The sequence below is a fragment of the Rhagoletis pomonella genome, unplaced genomic scaffold (genome assembly GCF_013731165.1).
Source record: "Rhagoletis pomonella isolate Grant_MI unplaced genomic scaffold, Rhpom_1.0 Rhpom_scaffold_00002, whole genome shotgun sequence".
Lineage (NCBI taxonomy): Eukaryota > Metazoa > Arthropoda > Insecta > Diptera > Tephritidae > Rhagoletis > Rhagoletis pomonella.
In genome coordinates, this window is record NW_023458556.1 from 111310957 (window position 1) to 111336598 (window position 25642).

Genomic DNA, 25642 nt, shown 5'->3' on the forward strand with positions numbered 1-25642 from the left:
ATCCAATAACAAAGAAACTGGTTATAAGTCGAGATGTAATATTCTACGAAAAACCTCAACCAAAGTCGACCTTAAAAATCTATAACGACGAAGTGAGGGAAATAAAGAGAAGCGATGAAGACACATTTGAAGAAGTTAGCATAAAACCTGATGAATCGAACGAAGACGTACAAAGTGTTGCGGAAGATGACACCATGATAGAATCACCGAATCAAACCCAAAATGATCCAGATTATGTTCCTGAACAAAGTATTGATGAATCTGAAGAAGAAAGAAGAGTCACACGATCTAAAGCTAAGGTATCTGTACCATCTTTTCAATTTAATGCTTTTGCATTTCTTTCACAGCCATTAACAGTATCAGAAGCTATAAACGGTGAAAAAGCGAAAGAATGGGAAGATGCAATGAATGAAGAAATGGAATCACATAGATCAAATAACACCTGGTCGTTGATGAAACTACCAGATGGAAGAAAGCCTATAAAAGCAAAATGGGTCTTTAAAGTAAAACAAGATGAGGTCGGTAAAGCTGTAAAATATAAAGCACGACTTGTTGCAAAAGGCTGTGCACAAAAATACGGCATCGATTATGATGAAACATTCTCGCCGGTGGTTAGATACACATCAATAAGGTTTTTAGTGGCTTTAGCAGTAAAAAACGGCTATAAAATCCATCAAATGGATGTAGTGACTGCGTTTCTTCAAGGTGATCTTAAAGAAACAATATACATGGAACAACCAGAAGGTTACAATGATGGCACTAACAAGGTATGTAAGCTAAACAAAGCTGTTTACGGACTGAAACAAGCCGGAAGACAGTGGAACTTAAAGCTCGATTCAGCATTAAAAGAATTCGGGTTACAAAGGTGTAAAACTGATCCATGCATTTACTATGATAAAGAATTGAATCTGATAATTGCAATATACGTCGATGATTTCCTTATACTCTACAAAGGTAGTAATAACCTAGAAAAACTAATGCAGTACCTTAACAAAAAATTCAAAATGAAAGATTTGGGATCTGCTCAAAGTTGTCTTGGAATACGTATCACGCAGAGCAAAAATTGCGACGAAATTACACTAGATCAATCGTCATATATAAATGAAATTCTTGAACGTTTTGGTATGCAGGATTGTAAGCCAGTGGGCACACCATGTGAAGTAAGTCAAAAATTGACTGAAAAATGCATCACTGAGAAAAATGATCTGACGGGGAAAATACCATACCAAGAAGCTGTGGGCAGCCTTTTATATTTAACACAAGGAACTAGACCGGATATAGCATTTGCAGTAAATAATGTAAGCCGGTTTAACTTAAAACACTCAAATGAGCATTGGCAAGCTGTGAAAAGAATATTTCGATATTTAAAAGGCACAATTGATTTCAAACTAAGCTATCGAAAAACTGATGATGTCAACTTGGCAGCATTTAGTGACGCTGATTGGGCAGCAGAAATCGACGGCAGAAGATCGTGTTCCGGCTATGTATTAAAAATGTCCAATGCTGCTATAAGTTGGTGCAGCAAACGGCAACCAATAGTTGCTTTATCAAGCACAGAAGCAGAATACATCGCATTGTCTTCAACAGTACGAGAAATAATATGGATGAAAATGTTAGCCAAAGAAGTTGATAAAAACTTGGTTGAAACTACTAAAGTTTTTTGTGACAACCAAAGTACTATCAAATTAGGCTCGAGCGAAGCATACAGACCAAGGACGAAACACATTGATATCAGATATCACCATATACGTGAAAAAATCGATGAAGGTTCAATCAAATTGGAGTTTCTTGGCACTCAACAAATGGCAGCTGATTCGTTAACAAAAGCAGTCAGCAGAGAAAAAACAAAATTTTGCGCTGAACAAATGGGCTTAAGCTCATAATAAAATAAGACAATAATTAACATTTATAATAATTATTGTTTTACTCACAGTTATCCAATATTATACAACATGGGAGGCTGGTTTTCATCGGAGCAGCAGAAATCCAACAACAATGGAGAAGTACAGAACAATATCAATATTAGTGAACCTGTTCCAATACACAACCAAGAAATCTTGATTATGTTAGGGATTATTTGCATTCTAAAAATAATAGAATTTCTATACTTTTTATATCGATTACATTATCGTAAAGTTAAAAGACAGTATCAATCTCAAAAAAGTATAATACACTGTAAAACAAAATCTTGCTAAAACCAAAAAAAAAAACTGTAGTATAAAATTAACTTCAAATTACATTAAAAAAAACATCAAAAATATTGTAAAAAAATTTTTATTTTAAATATGAATAATAATTTTGTAAACAATAAGTGAGGGTGTTGAAAATACTTATGTATTTAAATATGTATTTGTATTTGTATATGTGCATATAAAATGCACTCATAAGCTTATTATACTTTATTTACCAGCTTCGCATAATTGTAATACTTATAAGCATATTCTTGATACATTAAACAGTCAGTCCACTCATAAACCTCAAACCGTCGTGTTCTTTATTCTCTCTCTACACTTTTTAGCGAATTAATTTTGCGTAGTTGAAGAAATTTTATTTAAGCCATGAGGAAATATAGATGAAGTCCTTAAATAGAGGTATCTTCCCACAGTTTTAAAAAATACGTAATTTTGTTTTTTTTCAATACCACACTCAAACGAAGCAACTGAGAGGATCTTAAGTATGTATGTATGAAGTTTGCTTCCTGGCGCAAAGAGAAACCGGCTTCTAATTAAATTTTTTGAAAGTGAACTTCAAATTAAAATTAATTTCAAAATGAAATGTATAAAATTCTTTGACTATTTAAACACTGAAAATTGAAATGATCTCATTCTTGCTATTCAAAAATGTCATAAATATAAAATAATTTATTGGCTCCTGAGTACCATGATAAAAACATAGTAAGGTAAAACCGTTCTCTCAGTTCGTCGGCCATGATTTTTTTTTTTGAAGTTTGTCAACATTTTGAAATCATATAAAATTGAGAGTAAAAAAAAGGAATTGTTCAAAGTTGTTGTTGTTTGAGATTGAAAATGAGAATGTGTGTGTGAGTTTGTTTGTAAAATTTTAAAATTAAATTGTTTGCAAACGTCAAGAATTCGAAAAATTCCTCTCAGCGGTTCTACCTTCCTATTTTTTTATCATGCCTGAGTACAATAATGTGTACACTCATGTTAAAATGAATAACACTTATTTTTTATGAACTATATTATTTATATACCAAAATATTGTTAAAAACAAGTACTCTGGCGTTTTAAAGTATTATATGCAGGGTTTGAAAACGCTGTAATTTTTCAATTTAATTTGCTTTTGCTGTGCGTTGACTTCGGGATTTATGATATTGAAAGCAAAGCAACAGCAATTCAGAAAAAAAGCAAAATCAATAGAAATTTGACTATAACTTAGCTGCGATGCATCAAATTAGCAGAATAGAAGATGTTATATGTATGCATGCCCAAATACACTACCCTGTAGTTCTACTGGTGACAAGAGACGACCATAAACTAAAGAATCCATAGATTACTGATTGTACGGCAACTCGCTAGCGAAAGGTCATGCCACGCGTAGCGCTTGGAAGGTTCCAATGACATCGTCATGTTAAATTCGTTAGGCAAAGGAAATGGTATCGTAAATTTTGTGGCTAGTCCTCACTCCTGGCGAGTCAGCTAAATCATATACATACAGTGACGAACAAAAGCGACGAATCAAAGCGATTTTCTAGCGACTTCAAACTTGCACTTTGTTATACTAAATTTGAATGGGCTATAAAACTGCATACTTAGAATTTTTCTAAAAAATCTGAATAAAAAGTTGCAAATTAGTGTGCAAATTTAATGAATTTTCCTGAGTTTTGCACAAAGTTTAGAGATTTTATTATTATGTTTTCTGGTGTAGAATGAACAATATTTTTATAAAAAATTATCGAAGATAAATTAGAATAAGTAACTTTGCATATATTGCGAAAAATTCACTGTGCCAATACTTCTGTTCGGCACTGTACATATTATGTATGTACATAGGTAGATATACACCATGCTCCAAAACTTCATGTGCACAGCACAGTCAAGCAGATCACAGCACAGCAAAAGCACAATCACAGTAAATTGAAAGCAATAGATTTTTTTCACTAAACTGCCGATAAAAAGAATACAATTTTCAAAATCACAGCAAAAGCGAAGCCGTTCGAAAGAAAATCAAAAATTTCAAAGCGAAACAAAAGAAAAAATAAAAGTGATGTTGCTGCTGTGCTGACAGTTTTTCAAAACCTGATTATATGTTACTTACATTCATAATTTTGCTTTGAATAAAAATGTACTGAAAAGTACTGAGTTTTTTATTTTTTTTTATAATTAGAAATGTCCGCAGGCAAATGAATATGGCAAGGTGTCTAAAGACCCTCTCAGTTGCCAGCAGTGTTGCCGCTAATCATTTTTAGTGGTAGCCAAATCCCTTTAAAAAAAGGGCTAAAAAAGAGCTAAAAAAGCCGTTGTGGCTAAAAATGGTAGCTAAAATTGTTTACTTACATATACATATATAAGTATACACGTAAACATTTACAATAAGTAAAAGCGAAGGTACACAACATGCGTTCGCCGGCAAATGCGTCACGCCGTCAATGTCAGATAAAATTGAACACGTGCGTTTGTATGACAGCTGTTACAGACGACGCCGTTACAAATGCGTTAACGCAGTTGCCGTCGTACGTAAACCAATTGGCTACTTTTCTGTTGCGTTCATGCGTTGACATTTGAAATTACATATGTGGATATGCTTATCAGCTGTTTTTTGTTAACAAAACAATGAGCGGCACAACGCAAGGTGTGTAACAGCAAATTTTTCAACGTCGTCAACGCACCAATGGATCAACGCAACGCCGCAGCAAATAAAATGATGTACCTTCAGCTTAATGGTATACCTAAAACCTTTTTGTATAAAATAGGAAATATACGACACCAGCTTGCTGGCTCCATCAAGTGATTGTAATATCAGGCTCGAAGCATATAACTTACCAGCATGCTGGTACAATATTTATTTCTTTACAAATGAAGTCCAGGAAAGATCGAAATGATTAGAGCCGAAATTTCATAATTTTTCTACCATTTTGTTAGACATTGTTTTTTTTTTTTTTAATTCACAACGGCAATATCGTGAACTTAATCTTCCACAAACACGGCTTTGATTCATTTAGTGAAGAAATTTCCGGAACAATAATTTTTACTTAGAAAATTGAGCTAATTGCATCACTCACGACACCAGCATGCTGGTACAATCATAAAATTTTCAAATAATTTTTGAAGTCGCACCAGCAGCTGGTACAATCACACCACAAGAACATACACGGTCAGTCGACTTGATGGGCCATTTAACAATAACTTAACTTAACTTATCTATTTTAAACTATAGTTAAATCGTTAATAAATAAGTTAACAGCCCTAACACTTTTACAGTATGTATGTATAAAAACGTAAGGAACATACAATATATATAAATATCAGTCTTCCTCAGTTTCAAAATTCATCTCTTACATACATGAAAAAAATTAGATCAAATTAAGCATATACAACTTTTTCATGCCAAATATGAAGAAATTCTCCAAAGGGCTAAAAAAAGGGCTAGGAGCAATTTTAAATTTATGTGGCAAAAAAAAGTATGTAGTAGCTAAATCTAGCCACCAAAGGGCTAAAACGGCAACACTGGTTGCCAGGTTATCCTGAAGAGTGCTGTAGCGAGCGTTGATCCAGTCTTGATTCCCGCAGCAGAACAAACTCCCACGAGGACAAGAGTGGTGGCTCACAAGGTTAAAAGAAAACTTACAATCTATTACACAAGTATCAAGTATCTATTGTTAATTAACAACTTTTTTGGCTATGCCAAAAAATGCAGTCTTATGAAATGACAAGGTCATGGATAACTAGATATGAAACTCTCTCATTTTTTCTGAGAGCGCGCCCAGGAACTCGTTTTCGTACTTGGCAGCACTGCCAATCCCTGGGCAGATAAACAGCTGACACGCGAAGTGGCGAGCTACCACTAAATGTGTGGAAAATGCATCACATTGAATTCAGTGGATTTCTTCTTCCCGCATTTTTTAATATTACTATAAAACAGTATTTGTAACTAAGCGCAATTTTCCTGGCAATATAAACACTGAAATATAAAATAGATATTAAGAATATTGCAACTTTTGTCCGTTGTGTTTAATCAAAAGTTTCTCCATAAATTTCTCTATAAATGCCCATACATGTTTTCGTCACAGTGGCTCTACTGGAGAATGTTATAAAAAATACACACTTTGACAGCGCTCTCACGAGAAAGAGTTTCACATCTAGTTATCCATGACAAGGCGTTTGCACTGTATGTATACATACATCTGTTTGTCTTTAGACATTTGTACTAGAGATGGGCACGGGCCTAAATATTTAATCCCGATCCCGCCCATCCCGAAATTCGATTTTTAAGTCCAGAACCCGCCCATCCCGACGTTTTTCAGAATTGTACCGCGGGTCCCGTGGGTTCCGATATCTATCTCTAAAGAAGGCTACAAACGGACAACAAGTTGAAACGATCGGTTGAGATTTCAACGTGTGTGGCGAGGTTTGCATACCGATCGAAGGTTGACAAAAATGTTCATGTCTTTCAAATTAATTTTAAATAATAAAAATTATAATGAGAGATCTGGCATCTTCCTATTATTTTTTTCTTTTTCGTCTCAATAAAACATTAAAAGTGCATGTTTGAAACATCGTTTTTAAGGAAGGTTTTGTGAATTTGCGGGGATTGCGGTTTTATCGGGAAAGGATTTTGGTCCTGTCCCGCCCGCCATATTTTTACAGATCTTCCCGATACCGCCCATCCCGGCCAATTTTAAATCAGTACTATGAACTATTTTCTTTTTATAATGTTACATATTAATACTCAATAATAATAATCAATGTATAAATCAATCAATGTATAAATTTAATATATATTTTTTCCTCCTTTTTTCCTGTTAGCGTTATTAATTATAATTATACATACATATGTATTTAAAAGTATATAAAAGTATGAAATAATTAACACAAACATTGATGTCTTTATACAAATATTTTGGGATGAAAGAGTTATAGCAAATATACAGATAAATAATTTGCATACCTAAATATACATATATTAGAAAATATTACATGAATATTGTTTTATTTAAGCAATTATTGTTATTATTATTATTTTTTTTTTTTAAGAAACATATTTAACTTGTCTCGCATAGAAAGTGTGTCAGCTCTTTAAAGTAATTCAAATTGGACAATTTGAAAAATTCCTTAAGATTATTTGCAATTTAAAAAATTTATAAGTGGTTCTAGCAGCCGAAAACCTTGAGGATTCAAAAATTAAGTGATCGCTATTCTCCTTCACCTGGCAGGAGGAGCATGATTCCCCTACCCCCCTTTTAAACTTGCTTAAATATTCTTTACCATATGTGTGACCTGTCATTAACCAATTTATCAATTTGATGTCATAAACATTTAAATCGCATTTTTTATCCCTAAACCACGGTGGCTCTTTAATGTCATCAATGTTGTCCGCAAAAAATCTGCCCTTCGTTGTAGGGGAACTTCGGGTATTGTGGTATAGGTTTTATATGTATCAACTAACAGCCACAGCTTAAGTCCGATTTTAACGAGTAGTAGCTAATTTGAATCGCTCGAGCATTACGTAGAAGATACTTTACTGTGGAATTTGTTTAACAGCCATTAAAAGAAAATATATCACAAAATTTGAAAAATCGAAAAATGGCCAACTCAGAAAACTGGAGTGTAATGTGGTACAGGTATGCTGTTAAATGTGGTATACTATACCATATTACCCGATGTAGCCAATGTCATCAAAAATTTTGGTAGTATTTAGTTAGCATGTTCAGTATTCCTTTTTTTTAGATCAATAGCAATAATACGGGTACACATATGTATGTAAAATTTATTAAAAAAAAAGTAAAATAATATCAGAAATTACACGTAAAGTAAGAAGCCTCCTTGGCATTAAATGTGTTGCGATCAGGAAAACCTAAGATAATTACATAAAAAAGTACTCAAAACGTTAATCATCTTACAAATATTAATCTGCACAAGACTCGCAAATGAAAATTGGATTTTTTCTGGGGATACAGACAATGTGCGCCCATACCATGTCGCATTGTAGGCATGCACTCCATTCGGATGTTGTTTTTTCGTCTTTCCAGGCTTTTCCGCAAAAGGCACAAATAGCTTCGTTCGGTGGCGTGTCAACAAAATTTTCTTGATCCGATTCCGCGTAAACTACACTGATATCGGAGTCACTGCTTAGGTCTTCAGTTTTTGCCAGGGTTCGTATTTGCACACACATGCGCAGCACATCCTAACATTTTACGCTCACACACGTGTGCTGTGCATATAAAAAATTAAAAACCTTCTCACATCACATGTGTGTGCTGTTTGGTAAAAAGCACGGGCACATGTGCGTACTTTATTTTTATTAATATAAAGCACACGCACATGTGTGTGCTTTGCGTAGAGAAACTTATACACTTCGATTTCTATCTCAAATCTTAAAATAATTTTTATACCCGAGCGCACTTGTGCACAAGGGTATATTAATTTTGTTCACATAACGGTTGTTTGTAACAGCCAAAACGAATCGAGATGGATATAGACAAATGTATACATAAATGATCAGGAGGAAAAAAGAAATCGATTAAGCCATGTCTGTCTGTCCGTCCGTCCGTGTACACGATAACTCGAGCAAAAATTGAGATATCTCAACGAAATTTGGTACGTAGATTTTGGATTTTTAATCCAAGGTAGGTTGGTATTGAAAATGGGCGAAATCGGACTGTAACCACGCCTACTTCCCATATAACGGTAATTTCCAGAAATACGAAAACTGCGATATTTTAGTAACTACTGAAGATAATTCACTCAAAATTGATATTTACAATAATTTTTAGACGAAAAATAAGAATATTATAAATTTTTGGAAAATGGGCGTAGCCACGCCCACTTATGGTTACATGTGAATATCTTGGTAACCGCTGCACCAATTTCTTCCAAACTTGGCACAGTTGTTGGCCTTGCTACAGACAATAACCACGCCCACATCCCATATAACGGTAATTTTCGAAAATACGAAAACTGCGATATTTTAGTAACTACTGAAGATTATTCACTCAAAATTGATATTTACAACAATTTTTAGACGAGAAATAAGAATATTATAAATTTTTGGAAAATGGGCGTAGCCACGCCCACTTATGATCACATATATGTATAACGGTAACCGTTCTACCGATTTGTACCAAACTCGGTATTTCTTATTGTGCTTGCCACATAAAAGAAAAACGTTGAAAACTATTGGAATGGGACTAAAATTACGGCCGCTTTTCATATAACGGTAAATTTCAGAAATGCTTGAAACTTCAATAATTCGGAATTTAAGGACGCTAATTTACTCAAAATTGATACACCCCGGCTTACCATCTAGCGGTAGCTTTCGGAAAGGTGAAAAACATATATTTAATACGTGCGCCGGGTATTTAACGTTCGGCTCCGCCCGAACTTAGACTTTCTTACTTGTTTAATATGTTTTCTGTCATATAAAAAACAAACAACATCTCACTTTTTATTGAATTGTCTTTCAAAAAATAACGTTTAATAAACAAATTCTTTTAAAAATATATTATTATTATGTGCATGTGCATGGGCAGAAATTTGTACAAAAATCGGCTCACACACATGTGCATGTGCTTAATAACAAACAGCACACACTTTTCTGTGAGCAGAGTTTGTTTTCCACTTAAGCACACACATGTGTATGAGCAGTGAGTACAAGTTGAATGGGTTTCTGGCGTGTGTGTGAGCAGAGTATGTGTGTGCAAATACGAACCCTTGTTTTTGCTTTCCGAGTATGTTGAATTGGTTTTTTTTAAAACTTTTTCTCCTTTTTAATTTTGGCTTTTCCTTGATTTCCTTTCCTCTCAATACTTTCTTCTAATTGATTTTTGTATGGTGATTTGGTCAATACTGTAGCTTTTGATTTTCTTCCCCTTCCAGTGGAATTTCGTGAATATTTCAACTTGTACCCAACCTGATAAGTGGCACGAAGATTGGGAACCTGGTGGTGCATCTTTCATCATGCAACTTATGAGGTTTATGAGCGAAGCTCGTTCGGCCGAAGTCATTGCTCCAATTTGTCTCTTGCCTTTCTGGCCGATAACTTTAGAGAGCTTATTTTGCACGACAGAGAGTCCTGTTTCATCTACGTTGTAAATATGTGTAGGTGGAAATTTACGCTTTACATATTCTTCTTCCAACAAATCGAAAAAAGGTTAACACTTTCTCGATTAAACCCCTTTGCTCTGTCAAATGAAGTTCCTGGTGGGGTACGAATACTTAACTTATCTTTGTGTCGTTTACAAAAGCCGTACAACCAGTCCTTTCCAGCGCTATTATTTAGAACGGAAAAGGAGTTTGGAACATTGTTTTGTTTTGCCAGCTGAAAAGCTAAGGAACGAACATCTTTTCTTGTTAGCCCACAGTAGCGGGCCTCCATTTCAAGTAAATAATTAACCAGTTCCTGCTCCTGTTTCTCATTAAATACTGGTCTACGACCTAGTTTAACTCCTAAAAGTTGAGGTATGGGCTTTTGACTTCGAGACATTCGCTGTACCGTTGTATGTGGGACGTCGTAAACTTTAGACGCCGATAAAATTCCCAAGTCACCTTTGCGCACAGCCTTTATCGCGGCCACCATATTAACTTGCTTCTATTTTCTAATTTCTCCTTTTTTCGGCATCTAAAACAAAAATCCTGTCTTAATAACTATAATATAAGCCAGGAAAAAATACACTAGATCTTTGGAGGGTAATGTGGTATTATACCACATTAGCCTCCATCAAGTGTACCACAAAGGCCGATTTCTGACTTTTTTAAAAACAAATTTATAAATTATCAAATAATGTACATTTACAGAATTTTACAATATACTCTTATAACTAGGAAACTTACCTTATCGAAATTCAACTTCTGATTAGGAAAAAATTCACTTGTGTGCTCAAACCAAACACGATATTTTACTGCTTGAAAAAAGTCGACCACTCCCGATCACATATTTTGCGTGACTAAAAAGGAATCAGCTGCTTTTGCTTTACCATAGTAAAACATCCCTGTTTTTTTTTAATTCACCATACGTTAGGATGATGACACACGTGGCAAAGCGGCTATATGTGGAGATATGAGTCTGTACCACATTAGCCTCCTATACTACAATGAACTCATTTTCTATTCCAACCAAATTTGACTACGGATCTTGCATAAAACTTCCCCCAATGTTAATTTCATCCTTACAATCGACCCATTTCCAACCGCGGCCTTAGCATAGCAATCAGCTTTTTCATTTAGACCAATGCCTACATTACTTGGCACCCACATAACCCTAGCACATTCACAAACTGAATTTGCAATCCTGTTGTGAATTGCAGCCACAATGAAATTTGATGTCCTACTCTTATCGGGGCACCGAAATTGCGCATATGGAAACTGTGCATTTAGATAGAAGTTCGTTTTCATGTATGCACTATTTCGGTTTTTGTCACATGCATTATTTCGGTATTGAGTCGAAACTGTGCATGTATGCATTACTTCGTTTTTCTCATATGCACTATTTCGGGTTTCAAACGAAAGTGTGCATATTGCATAATTTCGGGTTTTCTAATATGCATTATTGCGGTTTTCAACCGAAACTGTGCACATATGCATTATTTCGGTTTTTTTCATATGCATTATTTCGTATGCACAGTTTCCATATGCAGAATTTCGGGGTGCCTTTTCCTTGCATTAGTATCTGTGAATATTTGTGGCAAATACATTCAAGCGACGTATCCTCAGTAGCGCTTGAAAATAAATTTTAAAGGGATTATTTTACTCTGCCCCTTTGTTAACGATGTTTGCTTATACTAACTGAAACTTTATGATGAAGTATTAACATTTTATTTTAAAGCCAACTTGAAAATAAAAAAACGATTTGAAAATTTTTAAATAGATTACAATATAATTATTTTAGAATGTTTAACTCAAACATATATCTCCATTTTTCACTGAGTAAAAATTTACCCACTGTTTAGTTAAAAAGGAATAAATAACTATAGTAACTCAATCAAAATTGCAGAGATCTTTATATAATATTTGCAATGTTCATTTGAAATTTTTTTCGCATTTTTTTTTTTATAAATTGTCCAACAAAAACTATATAAATTCCAATTCCAAACTTTGTGCAAAAATTAAAAATAAATCAACAAAGTTTCATTACAATTGCAAGCTTTTTAGTTAAAATTTCTGGAAATTATCTGCGTACCAAAATACGCGTGTAAAGCTATTTTATTTAATTAATCTCTTCTTTTTTTCACATAAAAACCTCAGTGTGACATTTATATTATTTAATTTATTATAAAATTCATGGAATTAAATGAAAAATAAAAATTCCCTGTAACTTTCTTTTATCGTTCCGCCACTGCGATTTGTTTTTAATGTCACTGGTCGACAGAAGTGGCTTTTTTTCTTCACCATCGCCTTCAATCCTGCTTTATAAAGCATTCTTCTCACGGTCAATACGCTAGCATCTCCACTAACGCACCCTACAACTTCCTTAGCGGTAGATATTCTGTCTAACGCTATTAAACGTCTAAGTTTTTGTCGAGCCGAACATTAAATACCCGACGCAAGTATTAAATATATGTTTTCCACCTTTCCAAAAACTACCTTTACATTGTAAGCCGGGGTGCATTTACCCCTATTTTAAACATCTTCGATAGAACGTTCAGTTAGATATAATGAGATAAACCTACATATATAGTCATATGTGGGCGATATCACGCCCATACTCCAAAATTCCAAACAATGTTACTTCTTTTCTAGGGATTGTTGTTAGTATCAATTTTGAGCGTCCTTAAATTTCGAAATATTGAAGTTTCAAGCATTTCTGAAATTTACCGTTATATGAAAAGCAGCCGTAATTTTAGTCCGATTTCAATAATTTTCAACGTTATGCTTTTGTGTGGATAGCACAATAACCATACCGATTTTGGTACAAATTGGTACGACGGTTACCGAGATACATATATCTGACCATATGTAGGCGGTGCCACGCCCATTCTCCAAAATTTTACCATAAATGCATTTATTGGTAAAGAATTGTTGCAAGCATCAATTTTGAATAAATTAGCTTTAATATTTACTGATTTATCGAAGATTTCGTATTTCTCTAAATTACCGTTATATGGGATGTGGGCGTGGTTATTGTCCGATTTTAAAAATTTTCCATTTCGTATGTTATACCAAGGCCAACAACTGTGCCAAGTTTGGAAGAAATTGGAGCAGCGGTTACCAAGATATATACATGTAACCATAAGTGGGCGTGGCTACGCCCATTTTCCAAAAATTTACAATATTCTTATTTTTCGTCTAAAACTTATTGTAAATATCAATTTTGAGTGAATAATCTTCAGTATTTACTAAAATATCGCAGTTTTCGTATTTATGAAAATTACCGTTATATGGGAGGTAGGCGTGGTTATGGTCCGATTTTGCCCATTTTCAATACCATACGTCCTACGCCCGAAAGAAGTGCACGTACCAAGTTTCGTTAAGATATCTAAATTTTTACTCGAGTTATCGTGTGCACAGACGGACGGACGGACAGACAGTCACCGCTAAATCGATTTCTCTTTTCATTCTGATCATTTATGTATACATTTGTCTATATCTATCTCTGTTCGTTTTGCCTGTTACAAACAACCGTTATGTGAACAAAGTTATAATTTCCTTGTGCTTTAAACTATAATCTAATATATGCCAAAAAAAGTTCATTACAATTTCGCCAAAGAACCACCGAAAAACGCATAAATTGTGAATTTGTTCATTATTGACTCAATTTTGCACCTAAGTGTATGTATATGATTTGCAGGGAACGGATTTTATGGAAATTGCCTTTCTTTCTGCTAAAGAGATACGAGTATATTCGATTAAGAATGTCTACGATTTAGCTTTCCCTGATTCCATATATGTACATTTGATGTTGCCTTTTCTACCTTTAATTGTAAAGGGCAAGGAAAAAAAGCCCGTATTCCTGATAAAATGATAGTTTTAAATGTTCCATATTTAAATTGGACGCCACTGGTACCAACTCATGTCGGACGCACCTTCAGTACATTCAAAGCTTTTCTTCGCGAAAATCGAATGAAAATGCTGCCAGAAAACATCAAAAGGCATTTTATGGTTCTTTACTACAACTATAGAGACTAAAGTTTTGTGAGTTAAAAAGTGGAAAGAAGAAAATATTCAAATATTCAAAGTAAACATTTTTCATATAATGAAACTAGTTCATAGTTTTTCTCTTTTTACTTGTAGTGCATATAAACATTTCTAAATTAAATGTATTTTTTATTATTTGCGGTTTTTGACCTTTTAATGCCTTCTTTTGCCTTTTTTGCGATGTCTAGTACCTTTTCCTGCCTATTACGCTATTTGATTTTGCCTTTTCCAGCCTATTTCGCTGTTTTATTTTGCCTTTTTTTATAAGTTTTTAGGTCCTAAAAATCCGTTCCCTGATGATTAGATACTAATCCTAATTAGTATAGAAATACGTACAACACTTGGCTGGGTATTGGACTAAACCAAAGAGATTCAGTCATAATTAAAAAAGTTAATTCTCCGTTTTCAAAGTTAGCCTTCGAAATCGAGATATTGAACTTCGAAGTTTGAAATTGGGCCTTTGTTAAAAAATTATTTTTATTTAAGGTATGTATGTAAACAGCTAAAAAAGTTAAAATATGGGCGTGGTCCGCATTTTGTTCTTATTTAAACGGTATATAACTTTTTTTGTGCAAACTTATATTACAGGTGCTATAAGTGGTCAAAAGTCAAAAGTTTGAAAAGTCAAGTAAAGTAAGTGGTTTAAGTGTAAAGCTCATACAACTCATCGCTCCATTGTAAATCTTCCGCATAGTTTTTCTTTCTAAACCTCTAAGAGCTGCCTCATCAAATGTTTTCATTGTCAATGCTTCTGCGCCATTTACCCGCACGGGCATGATGAGTGCCTTATAGAGTGTGGTTTTCGTGTGTCGAGAGAGGACTTTACTCCTGAATCGCCTTCTCAGTCCGTGGTAGCACTTGTTGGCAAGAGTGATTCTGCGTTGGATATCCATGCTGACATTATTATCGGTATTAATGCTGGTTCCCAAGTAAATGATATTCTCTACTTTCTCGAAATTATAACTGTCAACAGTGACGTGGGTGCCAAGACGCGAATGAGCTGACTGTTTGTTTGATGACAGGAGATACCTCGTCTTGTCCTCGTTGACCGCCAGACCCATTCGAATTGCTTCTCTATCCAACTTGGAAAAGGCAGAACAGACTTTACGGTTCTTGTTACCGATGATGTCGATGTCACCGGGGGACGCCAGCAATTACACGCTCTTGTAGAAAATTGTTCCTGAGTGGTCCAGTTCTGCAGCAATTAATATCTTCTCCAACATCAGATCAAAGAAATCGCATGAAAGGGAGTCACCCTTTCTGAAACCCCGTTTGGTAGGAAACGGCTCGGAGAGGTCTTTCCCAATTCTGACGGTGCTGGTGGTATTGCTCAACGTCATTTTACACAGCCGTATCAGTTTCGAGGGGATGCCAAATTCAGACATCGCGGCGTATAGGCAACTCCTTTTAGTGCTATCGAAAGCGGCTTTGAAGTCGACAATAGGTGGTGAGTGTCAACTCCCTTCTCGCGGGTGTTTTCCAAGATTTGGCGTATTGTGAATACCTGGTCTATGGTGGATTTTCCATTCCTGAAGCCACGTTGATAAGGCCCAATCAGTTCGTTGACGGTGGGCTTCAACCCTTCCCACAATATGCTCGAGAAGACATTGTAACCTATGCTTAGAAGGCTGATCCCGCGGTAGTTGGCGCGAATGGTGGGGTCGCCTTTCTTGTGGATTGGGCAGAGCAAACTTAAATTCCAGTCGTCGGGCATGCTTTCGTCTGACCATATTCTGCATAAGAGTTGATGCATGCACCTTATCAACTCCTCGCCACAGTACTTGAATAGCTCAGCTGGCAGGCTGTTAGCTCCAGCAGCTTTGCTGTTTTTCAGCCGCGTTATTGCTATTCGTACCTCGTCATAGTCAGGCGGTGGAACGTCGACTCCGTCATCATCAACTGCGGGCTCGGGTTCTTCTTCTCCACAACTTTCCGTGCTGCTACCATTCAGTAGGGCGGAAAAGTGTTCCCTCCTTTATTTAAGTATTAAGCTCTGAACATCGGTTACTAGGTCATCATTGTTGTTCTTACAGGAGTACGCCCTTGTCTTGGAACCTTCCGTGAGTCGCCTAACTTTCTGGTAAAATTTTTGGGAATTCTTCCTGTCGACCAGCATTTCCAGCTCTTCGCACTCACGTATTTCGGCCTCTCTCTTCTTATTGCGGCAAATACGTCTCGTCCCTCTTCAGATACCTGTAGCGGTCCCACATGGCGCCCGTTGCGCCCGATCGCAGCGTGGCCCTGCAGACGGCATCTCTTTTCTCTGCAGCTTCCTGACACTCCTCATCGTACCAGTCTTTCGGACTCGCTGAAATCCGATTACTTCTTCGACGGCGGTACTTAATGAACTGGAAATGTGTTTCCACTGCTCGCATATGTCGGATTGTTGAAGAGTGCTTTCTGATTTCAGCTTTTCGACGTTAAGCTTTCCTTGCATTTTTGGGCGCACATTTTTTTTCTGCACAGAGGTGGGTGCGTATCTTGTCTGCAGCAAGATAGTGGTCCGCGTCGATGTTTGGACCTGGGAGTGTACATACTAGGTATGTTGCAAGTGTGGAATTTTAGACATCCGCGGATGCGAATCCGGATGCGAGTATTTAACAGCTAATGCGGATGTCAAGTATTTTTATGAAACAATTAGAATCTAGAATAATGACTAGATCGTTGTTTAAACAGCGCTTACAAGCCATACCAGATGTGTCAGGTTTTTCCTTTGGCTGTTTCAGAATTTGGGGAATCTGTAACTTCATCAGCGTTTTTCGATTTTAGTTTTTGTAATTCATTTTTAATACTTTCCTCTGCGACTGCTTTGAAAGATTTGTGCTTATACCGAGCTAAATAGGCGAATAAGGAGAATTCATATAAGGTGGTATCGATTCAACAAATACACCAATTACTTGTATTTTGTTTTTGCTTTTAGCGTGCCATTGTCAAATTGCAGCTATTCTTCCACGAGTGGAAAAGGGCGAGAGAAAATACATACACTCGCACGTTTTCACTCACTCACTAGCGAAATAAAAAAGGTGACAATCAAACGCTTCTCACAGCTGATGAAACAACACCACCTTGGGTGGATATGGAAAATAAATTATTATTTTCCTGGAATGAAAGTTTTGAACAAAATTCTGTTATCAAAGTCGTGGCTGCCAGCCGAATCGGATCAGAATATTGTTATTTTTTAAAAAAAGCGCCCCGTTTTTTATAAGTATTTGAATCTCAGATAGTAACGTAATTCTTATCTAATTAAAGGTCAGACCTATAGCTTTTTAGTTATTTGAGCATCGATTCTCTTTATAGCCAGACTTTGATCATTTCTGCTTACTCTTTGACTTTAAATAGTAAAGGGACAGTTTTCCCACAGAAGTTTTTAGCCAAAGATCCAATGTATATCCCTATGAAAAAAATATTGCCCGACAAGTAAAAAAATTACTGTTTTTAAAATTTTTGCTAAAAAAATTCCCCAAAGTGCCCCATTTGAAATTATTGAAACGAATACATGTAACATCAAAAGCAAATAACGAAAATTTGTTTAAGAATTACAAAGCACATTTTCTTCTTTTGTGTCCAGTAGTTTTTTTAAGATTGGTCCAAATAGATCATAATAAAGAAAGAAACCAATGCAGGTATTTAAAGCACAGAAAAAAATTTATATATATTTGTTCAGAATAATAGCGATTACGCCAAGTTCGAACACTGTTGTTTGCTTGATTGCTTTCAAGTGATCTTTATTGAATTAATGATTACGTTTTTATACAAACTAAATGCTTACGTAGCTAAATAATAAGGGCATAAAAACTTTGGATCGTAAACAAAATTATTGTAAAGGCTTTATTCCCAAGTTTTGGTTTACATAAGCATAATTAATGCAAATGCTTTATTCCCACGTTTTTGTTGACATAAGCATATTCCACATTTTGCGTCTACTTTCATTTGCGTGCATTAATCAACAATGTCTTATATGTAACTTGACACATGCCAAATTATTTGGCTATAAGAATACACTAAAAGGCATAAAGTGCACGCTACGCATAAAAGAATGCAAGCGAAAATTAATACCCTGTTGAATAAAGCCAATGCAATATTAATATGTCGACTTTTCTTATTTAATAACATCCTCCCCCCGGTGAGCGCAGCTCGAATTCCTTAGCAGGTTCTGTCCTAAATGTTTATCGTAAAGTCCAAACTTCCTTGAGAATGTCGAGGCGCAGGTGTGGGTTTTTCATTTTGACCGGATGTGCTCGCAGTCGTGGATGCGTGCAATGTTTCCTGTTTGGCTGTTTTATATTTTCTTTTGACTAGCATGAACACCAAAAGGCACAAAACTGTAACCAAGGCAGTGTACCCAACCGTTATGTGGTGCGCATTTTGTGCTTCAAGTTTGTTTGGGAGTTCTAATATGCGTTGATTGGCCAATGATGATTGTAAGGACGTGAGGTTTTGTATTTGTGTTATGTATTTCTCATCATCCCGTGATTGAAGAAGAGGCTTTATATGTTCTGCTGCAGCTACTTCGGAAATTTCTCCCAGGCTAGTGTAGGACGAGCAAAGACTCGTCGATATCAACTGATCTGCTTGAACTGATATAAAATTATGTTTGAGTATGCTGTCTGGTTGGAGTGATAACAGTCCTGATCCTTTTAGAATCACCTGAATGATTTCTTTTCCACATACTGCGGTTGCACGAGATGAAACTGACGTGGCATAAATCCATTGATTTGTATGCTGTAGTGATATCCATGCAACATCGTTTGGTGTTTTTCGCAGTTGACAACTTGACTGGGTGTTGTTGTTGAATAAATTTACTTCAGATGCGCATGGTTCATCCGTGACTATAACGAATTTGAATTTTAGAACAGATGTAATTTCCATTTTTAATATCCACACAAGATTGAAATTTGGAGATGCTCAGCGGGAAATATTGACCGAGAGCTGTGTTTATTGCCAAAACTGCAGCACACGGACTTATTTCAATCATAGTCCCATTAGTCCAAGTAGGAATTGGTAGCAGATTGAATAAGTCATATCGATCATGCTCTACCAGAGGCAATGTGATGCTGAATACAACATGCTTTTCTGTAAGTCCTCCCTTAACCGTCATGAGTTGGTATAGCTGGAGTAAATCTTCTTGGTTTACAGGCAGTTCCAATGGTGCTGATAAGTGAAGTTTAATTTTGTTTACTTCGTCTTGCAATTGACTGGACGTCAGCAGAAGAGGACTTATTTTTCCGTGATGAGTATCTATTAGAACGGCTAATAATGCAGATTGCATTCTTTGCAAACTGGCTGCCATAAGTGTGAGTTGGATGGATAACGAGGAAAAGATTCGAAATAATTTTTCTTGGTATATCTCATGTGTGTCGTTGCTGATCCTCTGGAATATTTGACTCACTTGTTGATCAATGATGTCGAACTTCCCCTTGACCGCTTTTTGATCCCGCTTCAAAATGTTGATGGTTGAATCCACAATGGATGTTTGATTTCTGATCAGGTGCAGCAGATGTACATCATTTTCCTTAACGTGTGTGATTGTTTTGGACATTTGTTCTGCATATTCTGCGTCCAGTACTCCAAACAAAGAATGAGCGATATTACCAACTGCATCAATGGCACCTCGTTTACGCCGATTAGATTTTACTATTGCGTAATCTAACTGCAATTCTTTTTCAGTCTGCTCAAGATGTGCTACCAGAGAAAGACATGAGCTTTTTTGTGTGATTTCTTGACATAAATGGCGCAGGGCCCTTGTGCCATTTGACAGCGCTGCTAGTTCTACCAAAAATCCTTCCATGTCATAGTAGATTATTAGGTTCCAATCAGTGGTTGATATGGCTGTTGAGCCTATTCCTTCAAAATGAATGCCAAGCCTTGATCCAAATCGCTTATTTTGAAGTTCAGCTCCTAAAGCCAGTGGTAAGATGAGTAGGGTAATCAGAAGTGTAGCAAGTCCTTGGTGTAACGAAGGATTATTCCTCCTTGATGGAATTTTGTCTTCCTCAAGCAGTTTGTTGGTTGATTGTCGTTCTGTGGCATCATTTGTTTCCTTGGGTAAGCCGATGAATAGGCCTCTTGCAAGTGCCACTAGCAGTTTTTACATCAGCCTCTCTCACTACACCGTCGTTTCCTTCATATACATTGATGATTCTTCCTAATGGCCACTGCAGTACCGGTGTGTTGTCTTCTTTGATGATCACCATGTCACCTACGTTGATGTTGTTGTGTTGTGTCTTCCACTTATTTCGCAGCTGAAGGTCCGATAAATATTCGCGGGACCACCGATTCCAAAACTCGCGTTTGAGGTGAGAAACAAGTTTCCATCTTGTTAATAAATTTGTTTGCTGTGGCCTACACGTTGGATCAACTTGGGCATTAAGGGGTTCTCCTATGAGGAAGTGGCCTGGAGTTAAAGCTGTTAGATCGTTAGGATTGTCGGACATTGGGCTGATTGGTCTGGAATTTAGGATTCCTTCCACCTCGATGATTACCGTGTCCAATTCTTCATACGTTAAGGACGCTGTCGAGGTGCTTCTTATTAGTAGATGCTTAGCTGATTTTACCGCTGCTTCCCATAAACCGCCAATATGTGGAGTCCTAGGAGGTATAAAATGAAATGTTATTCCCTTTCCGCTGCACTGCTTTACTATTGATTCTCGTGATGAATTTCCATAAACAACGTCAGTAAGTTCAGAAAGCTGGTTTTTCGCGCCTACAAAATTGGTTGCATTGTCACAATATAAATTTTGACAATGTCCTCTTCGGCTTATAAATCGTTTTAAGGCTTCAATAAACGCATCCGTCGTTAAGTCGCTGACTAATTCCAAATGCACTGCCTTTGTGGCAAAACAGCAAAATACCGCTACATAGGCCTTTTGGGGTTTCTTTCCCCTTATCTTGAAGTGAACCCAAAATGGCCCGCAGAAGTCCACGCCTGAGTTGATGAATGGTCTTGCTGGAGTTACTCTTGTTGAAGGCAAGTTCCCCATAATTTGACTCATTAGTTTTGGCTTAGCTTTGGTGCATCTTACGCAGTTGAGCACAATTGATCGTGTCAGCAATTTTCCCTTTATAGGCCAAAATCTTTGCCTTGTGTAAGCTAAGAGCGCTTGAGGTCCACAATGACGGTTTTCTTTATGGATCATTTGTACTAATAATTTGGCGAGTGAATTGTTATGTGGAATTAGCATAGGGTGTTTGGCATCGTATGCAAGTTCTGATGCTTGTAGACGCCCTCCAACTCGGATGATACCATTATTGTCCAGAAACGGTGACAGGCTGCGGAAAAAACTGTTTTTGCGAACTTCGTTGTATTTTTTAAGGTGCTGAAGCTCTTCCTCAAAGTCCGATTGCTGCATTGTACGAACGATTACCACAAGCGCTTTTTCCAATTCGTGTACGGTCAAGGGAATGTCTGACTCCCGCGATTGGTTTCTGGCCTGGTTGATAAATCTCAGCATGTAGCCTGTCACTCTTTGTAATGTTTTGAAAGAGCCATTGTGTCGAATGCTATAAAGTACGCTTCCTTCATGTCCAGTGGTTGCAACAGCGACTGATGTCACCCCTTTCCGTTCCATGTTGATACCTTCGTCGATTACTGATAATGCCTTGGAATACTTTGAAGGCCAAGTGTCTTCTTTACCAAGCAAGATTGTTGGCCCATAAAACCACATATTGCAGGTTTCTAGTCTCCCCGGCGGCAGTCCTCGTGATAGAATGTCAGCTGGGTTGTCTTTTGAGCTTATATGCCGCCATTGTTCAGCGGTAGTGTGCTCATGAATAACAGCTATACGGTTTGCCACAAATGTTTGGTATGATGCTGAGGATGAGTTAATCCATGCCAACACGATTTGTGAATCAGTCCAAAAGTATGTAGCCACATCGTCTAGCCTAAGGTCTGATTTGACCCTTGTAGTTAGTTGAGCACCCAGTACTGATGCACAGAGCTCAAGCCGAGGAATAGTTTGCCGTTTCAAGGGTGCCACACCAGATTTTGCACAGAGCAGCCTCACTTGTACTCGTCCCTCATCCAGCTCGGATCTAATGTAAATCGCAGCACCATATGCCTTTTCTGATGCGTCGGAGAAGACATGAATTTGAATTTTTGCTGGGATGTATCCTTCAAACACGTGCCGTGAAACTTGCATGTTGTTCAATTTTTGCAAATCATTTCGAAATGTTGTCCATCTCTCATTCAAATCGGCTGGTAATGCTTCATCCCATGTCAGCTTCAGTTGCCAGAGATCTTGAATAAACATTTTTGCCATGACTACAATTGGTGCTAGTATCCCCAACGGATCGAATAGCCTTGCAAGATCGGCGCTGACTGAGCGTTTAGTTGCAAGACTGCAGCTTCCTAGGCATACCTTTACGCAGAATCGATCCATCTTAGGCATCCATGTTAACCCCAACGTTTTAATAGTTTGATTGATGTCATTGTCAAAGGCTATATCAACTTCTTGTTCCTCCCTGCTAACATTTTGCAGTAATTGTGAGTGATTGGCGCACCAGTTTCTTAGGTTAAGACCACGTTGTTTTAAAATGTGTATCAGTTGCTGTTGGATTTCCATCGTCGTGGTTAAGCTGTCTGACCAACCGATTCCGTCATCTACATAAAAATTGTCCTGTAGAAACTGAGCACCAAGCGGATATTGTAATGCATTTTCTTTTGCAATTTTCTGCAAACATTTGGTGGCTAAATATGGAGCAGATCTTGTCCCATATGTGATTGTATTTAGCTGATAATGCTTTATTGGTAGGCTTGAATCCTTTCGCCAGATGATAAGTTGGAATTTGAGTTCGTCCGGTTGAATGAGCATCTGTCGATACATTTTTTCTACATCTGTGGTGAAGACGAACCTGGGCAAACGGAAGCGAAGTAAAATGGTGAAAAGCTCGCTCTGAACAGTGGGTCCGGTATACATAAGGTCATTCAACGACATGCCAGTGAACGATTTTGCTGATGCGTCGAACACCACACGTAATTTTGTAGTGCGGCTTTCGGGTCTCACAATGCAATGGTGAGGAATGAAGTACCTAGGTTTACTGATGGAATCAATATCCACTTGCGTCATGTGCCCCAAGTTCTCATATTCCTCCATAAATTGTACATATTGATTCTTTGTCTGGAGCGATTTTGCCAGTCGACGTTCTAAGGCCAGGAATCGATTATACGCCATCCCATAGGATTCCCCTAAGGCCTCTGGATTTTCATGAAATGGTAGCCTTACCATGAATCTCCCATTTTCATTGATGTGTGTATGTTGTGCGAAATGAGCTTCGCACTGTTTTTCTGCTACGGAATGTTGTTTTCTTACAGTTGCAACATCCTCAAGTTCCCATAATCGAGCAATGGCTGCATCTAAGTTGATGTCATCTTTGGTACAGATTCCACATATTGCATTTGAGATGTAGTTGCCACCAACTTTTCCCGCGATGATCCATCCCAGCACTGTATTTTGCAGAATGGGTAGGTCACCTGACAGTTTGATTTTCCCTGCTGCCATCAGTTGGTTGTAGAATTCCGCCCCCAACAATATATCAATTTTGTCAGGACGATTGAATGATGGCTCGGCTAACATGATATTCTCAGGAATTTGCCATTCGTCGATCTTGATTTCTTGCGACGGCTGCGGGGATATAATCTGAGGCAATACCGCTGCCTCTAGCCGTGTTGTAAAGTTGTTGATCCGAGACTGTAGCGCCACATTGACTCGATGCTGTATCTTAGTGCTCCTTGACCCGATGCCACTAATGGAGATTGATGATGGTTTAGTTGAGATGCCAAGACGTTTAACCAATCGTTCAGTCACAAAATTAACTTGTGAGCCTGAATCGAGAATTGCCCGACACTGCACTTCTGTTCCGATTCCTCTAACTTTCACCATGGCAGTGCTGAGTAGTACATACGGGTTTGACTTTGTGTGCTTTGCGGTGGTAAGTGACGCTGCTTCGTCTTTTGATGGCGTTGATTTGGTCCTGGATGGTGTAGTACTTTGCGATTCGTTGCCTTGTGTTGGAGTGGCTACTGATGTAATGTCTTTGCTCACATCCCTTTTTGAATCCTCGAAATATAACAGCGTGTTGTGTTTTTTGTTGCATTTCAGACAGTTTCTTAATATACAATTTTTAGAACCATGTCCTGGTTTTAGGCAATTGTGGCAATATTTCTGCCCTTGTATGAACTGAAAGCGTGCCGATGGAGACTGTTGTAAAAATTCCTTGCAAGAAAATAATGGATGTTTTCCTTTTTTGCACATGCTGCAAGTGTCATTTCTATGACCTTTGGATGTGACTGAAGTGCACACCTTTGCAGTTGAGCTTGTAGATTTGTCTTTGACACCCATCGCTTCCATGGATTGAAAGTGTTTCTCCAGAAATTGCAGGAATTCCTTGAGTGTTTGTACCTCCCGTGGCTTTGATAATGATTGTTCGTACCGCAAACGAGTCGGTTGATCCAGTTTCTTTAGTAGAAGGGGGAGCAGAAGTGGATCCCATGTTGATGTGTCTGTCTGCAAATTTTGCAATGCTAATAGACATTCTTGTGTTGTGTCATGCAGTTTTTTGACATTGTCCATTGATGTGCTTCCAGGTGTAGTAGTTAGCTCATGTACTAACTTGCTCACCAGCAAGCGTTTGTTGTTGTAACGCTCTAGAAGCATGAACCAAGCTGCATCAAAATTCTCTCCTGTTGATGCGAAATGTTTAATTAGATTTCCAGCCTCCCCCACTAAGTGAGTTTTCAAGTACCACATTTTCTGAACTTTTGAAAGAGGTTGATTTATTACCAGTTGCGAGTATAGGTCATGAAATTCTTGCCATTTTAAATAGGTGCCATCGAATTTTGGAATTATTATCTTCGGCAATGAAATGGATTGCAGTTTAATCGGAAGTTGGTTTGAAGATTGCTCAGTATGGGAGTCACTATTAGCTGCTTGCAAAGTACTCCATACCTTTTCCTCAAGTGAAATGAAGTTATCGACCTTGTAGCCCTGCTCGGTTGGGTTGTCGAACATCTCATATATCCTGAAGTGAATGTCTTCTATATTTTCCCACAGTTTATTAATTGTTGGAACACATTGTGGTGAAACGTTGTCGTTCAGTAACCGTCGCAACGAGGCCATCATTACCCCTTGTCTGCGGACTAGTTTAGTGTACTCGTTGGAAGCTGCCTGTTTGGTTCCGGTATCATGCCGTGCTTCTGTGTTGACTTTTGAAGCTGAAGCATCATGTTGGTACGTACTTCCTTCATTAGTTGTTAAGCGCAATTCTCTCGTCGGGGTTTGAGCCAATTGGAGCACTGCGGACTCGAAAATCTCCTTGTACTGATTTACAATTTCCAT

At 37.3% G+C, this 25642-nt stretch overlaps 1 protein-coding gene across 1 annotated transcript; it reads right to left on the reverse strand.

Moving 5' to 3' along the window:
* Positions 1–2066: 2066 nt before the first annotated feature.
* On the reverse strand, positions 2067–25642 carry LOC118757006. The gene is made up of 2 exons (XM_036491737.1): positions 21332–25642; positions 2067–2084 (listed from the first exon to the last, which is right to left on the reverse strand). The coding sequence occupies exons 1-2, from the start codon at positions 25640–25642 to the stop codon at positions 2067–2069; spliced, it is 4329 nt and encodes a 1442-aa protein (XP_036347630.1).

What these genes read in the sequence shown, in the direction of transcription:
- LOC118757006 (XM_036491737.1), bottom strand. Translation starts at nt 25,642, where the DNA reads ATGGAAATTGTAAATCAGTACAAGGAGATTTTCGAGTCCGCAGTGCTC.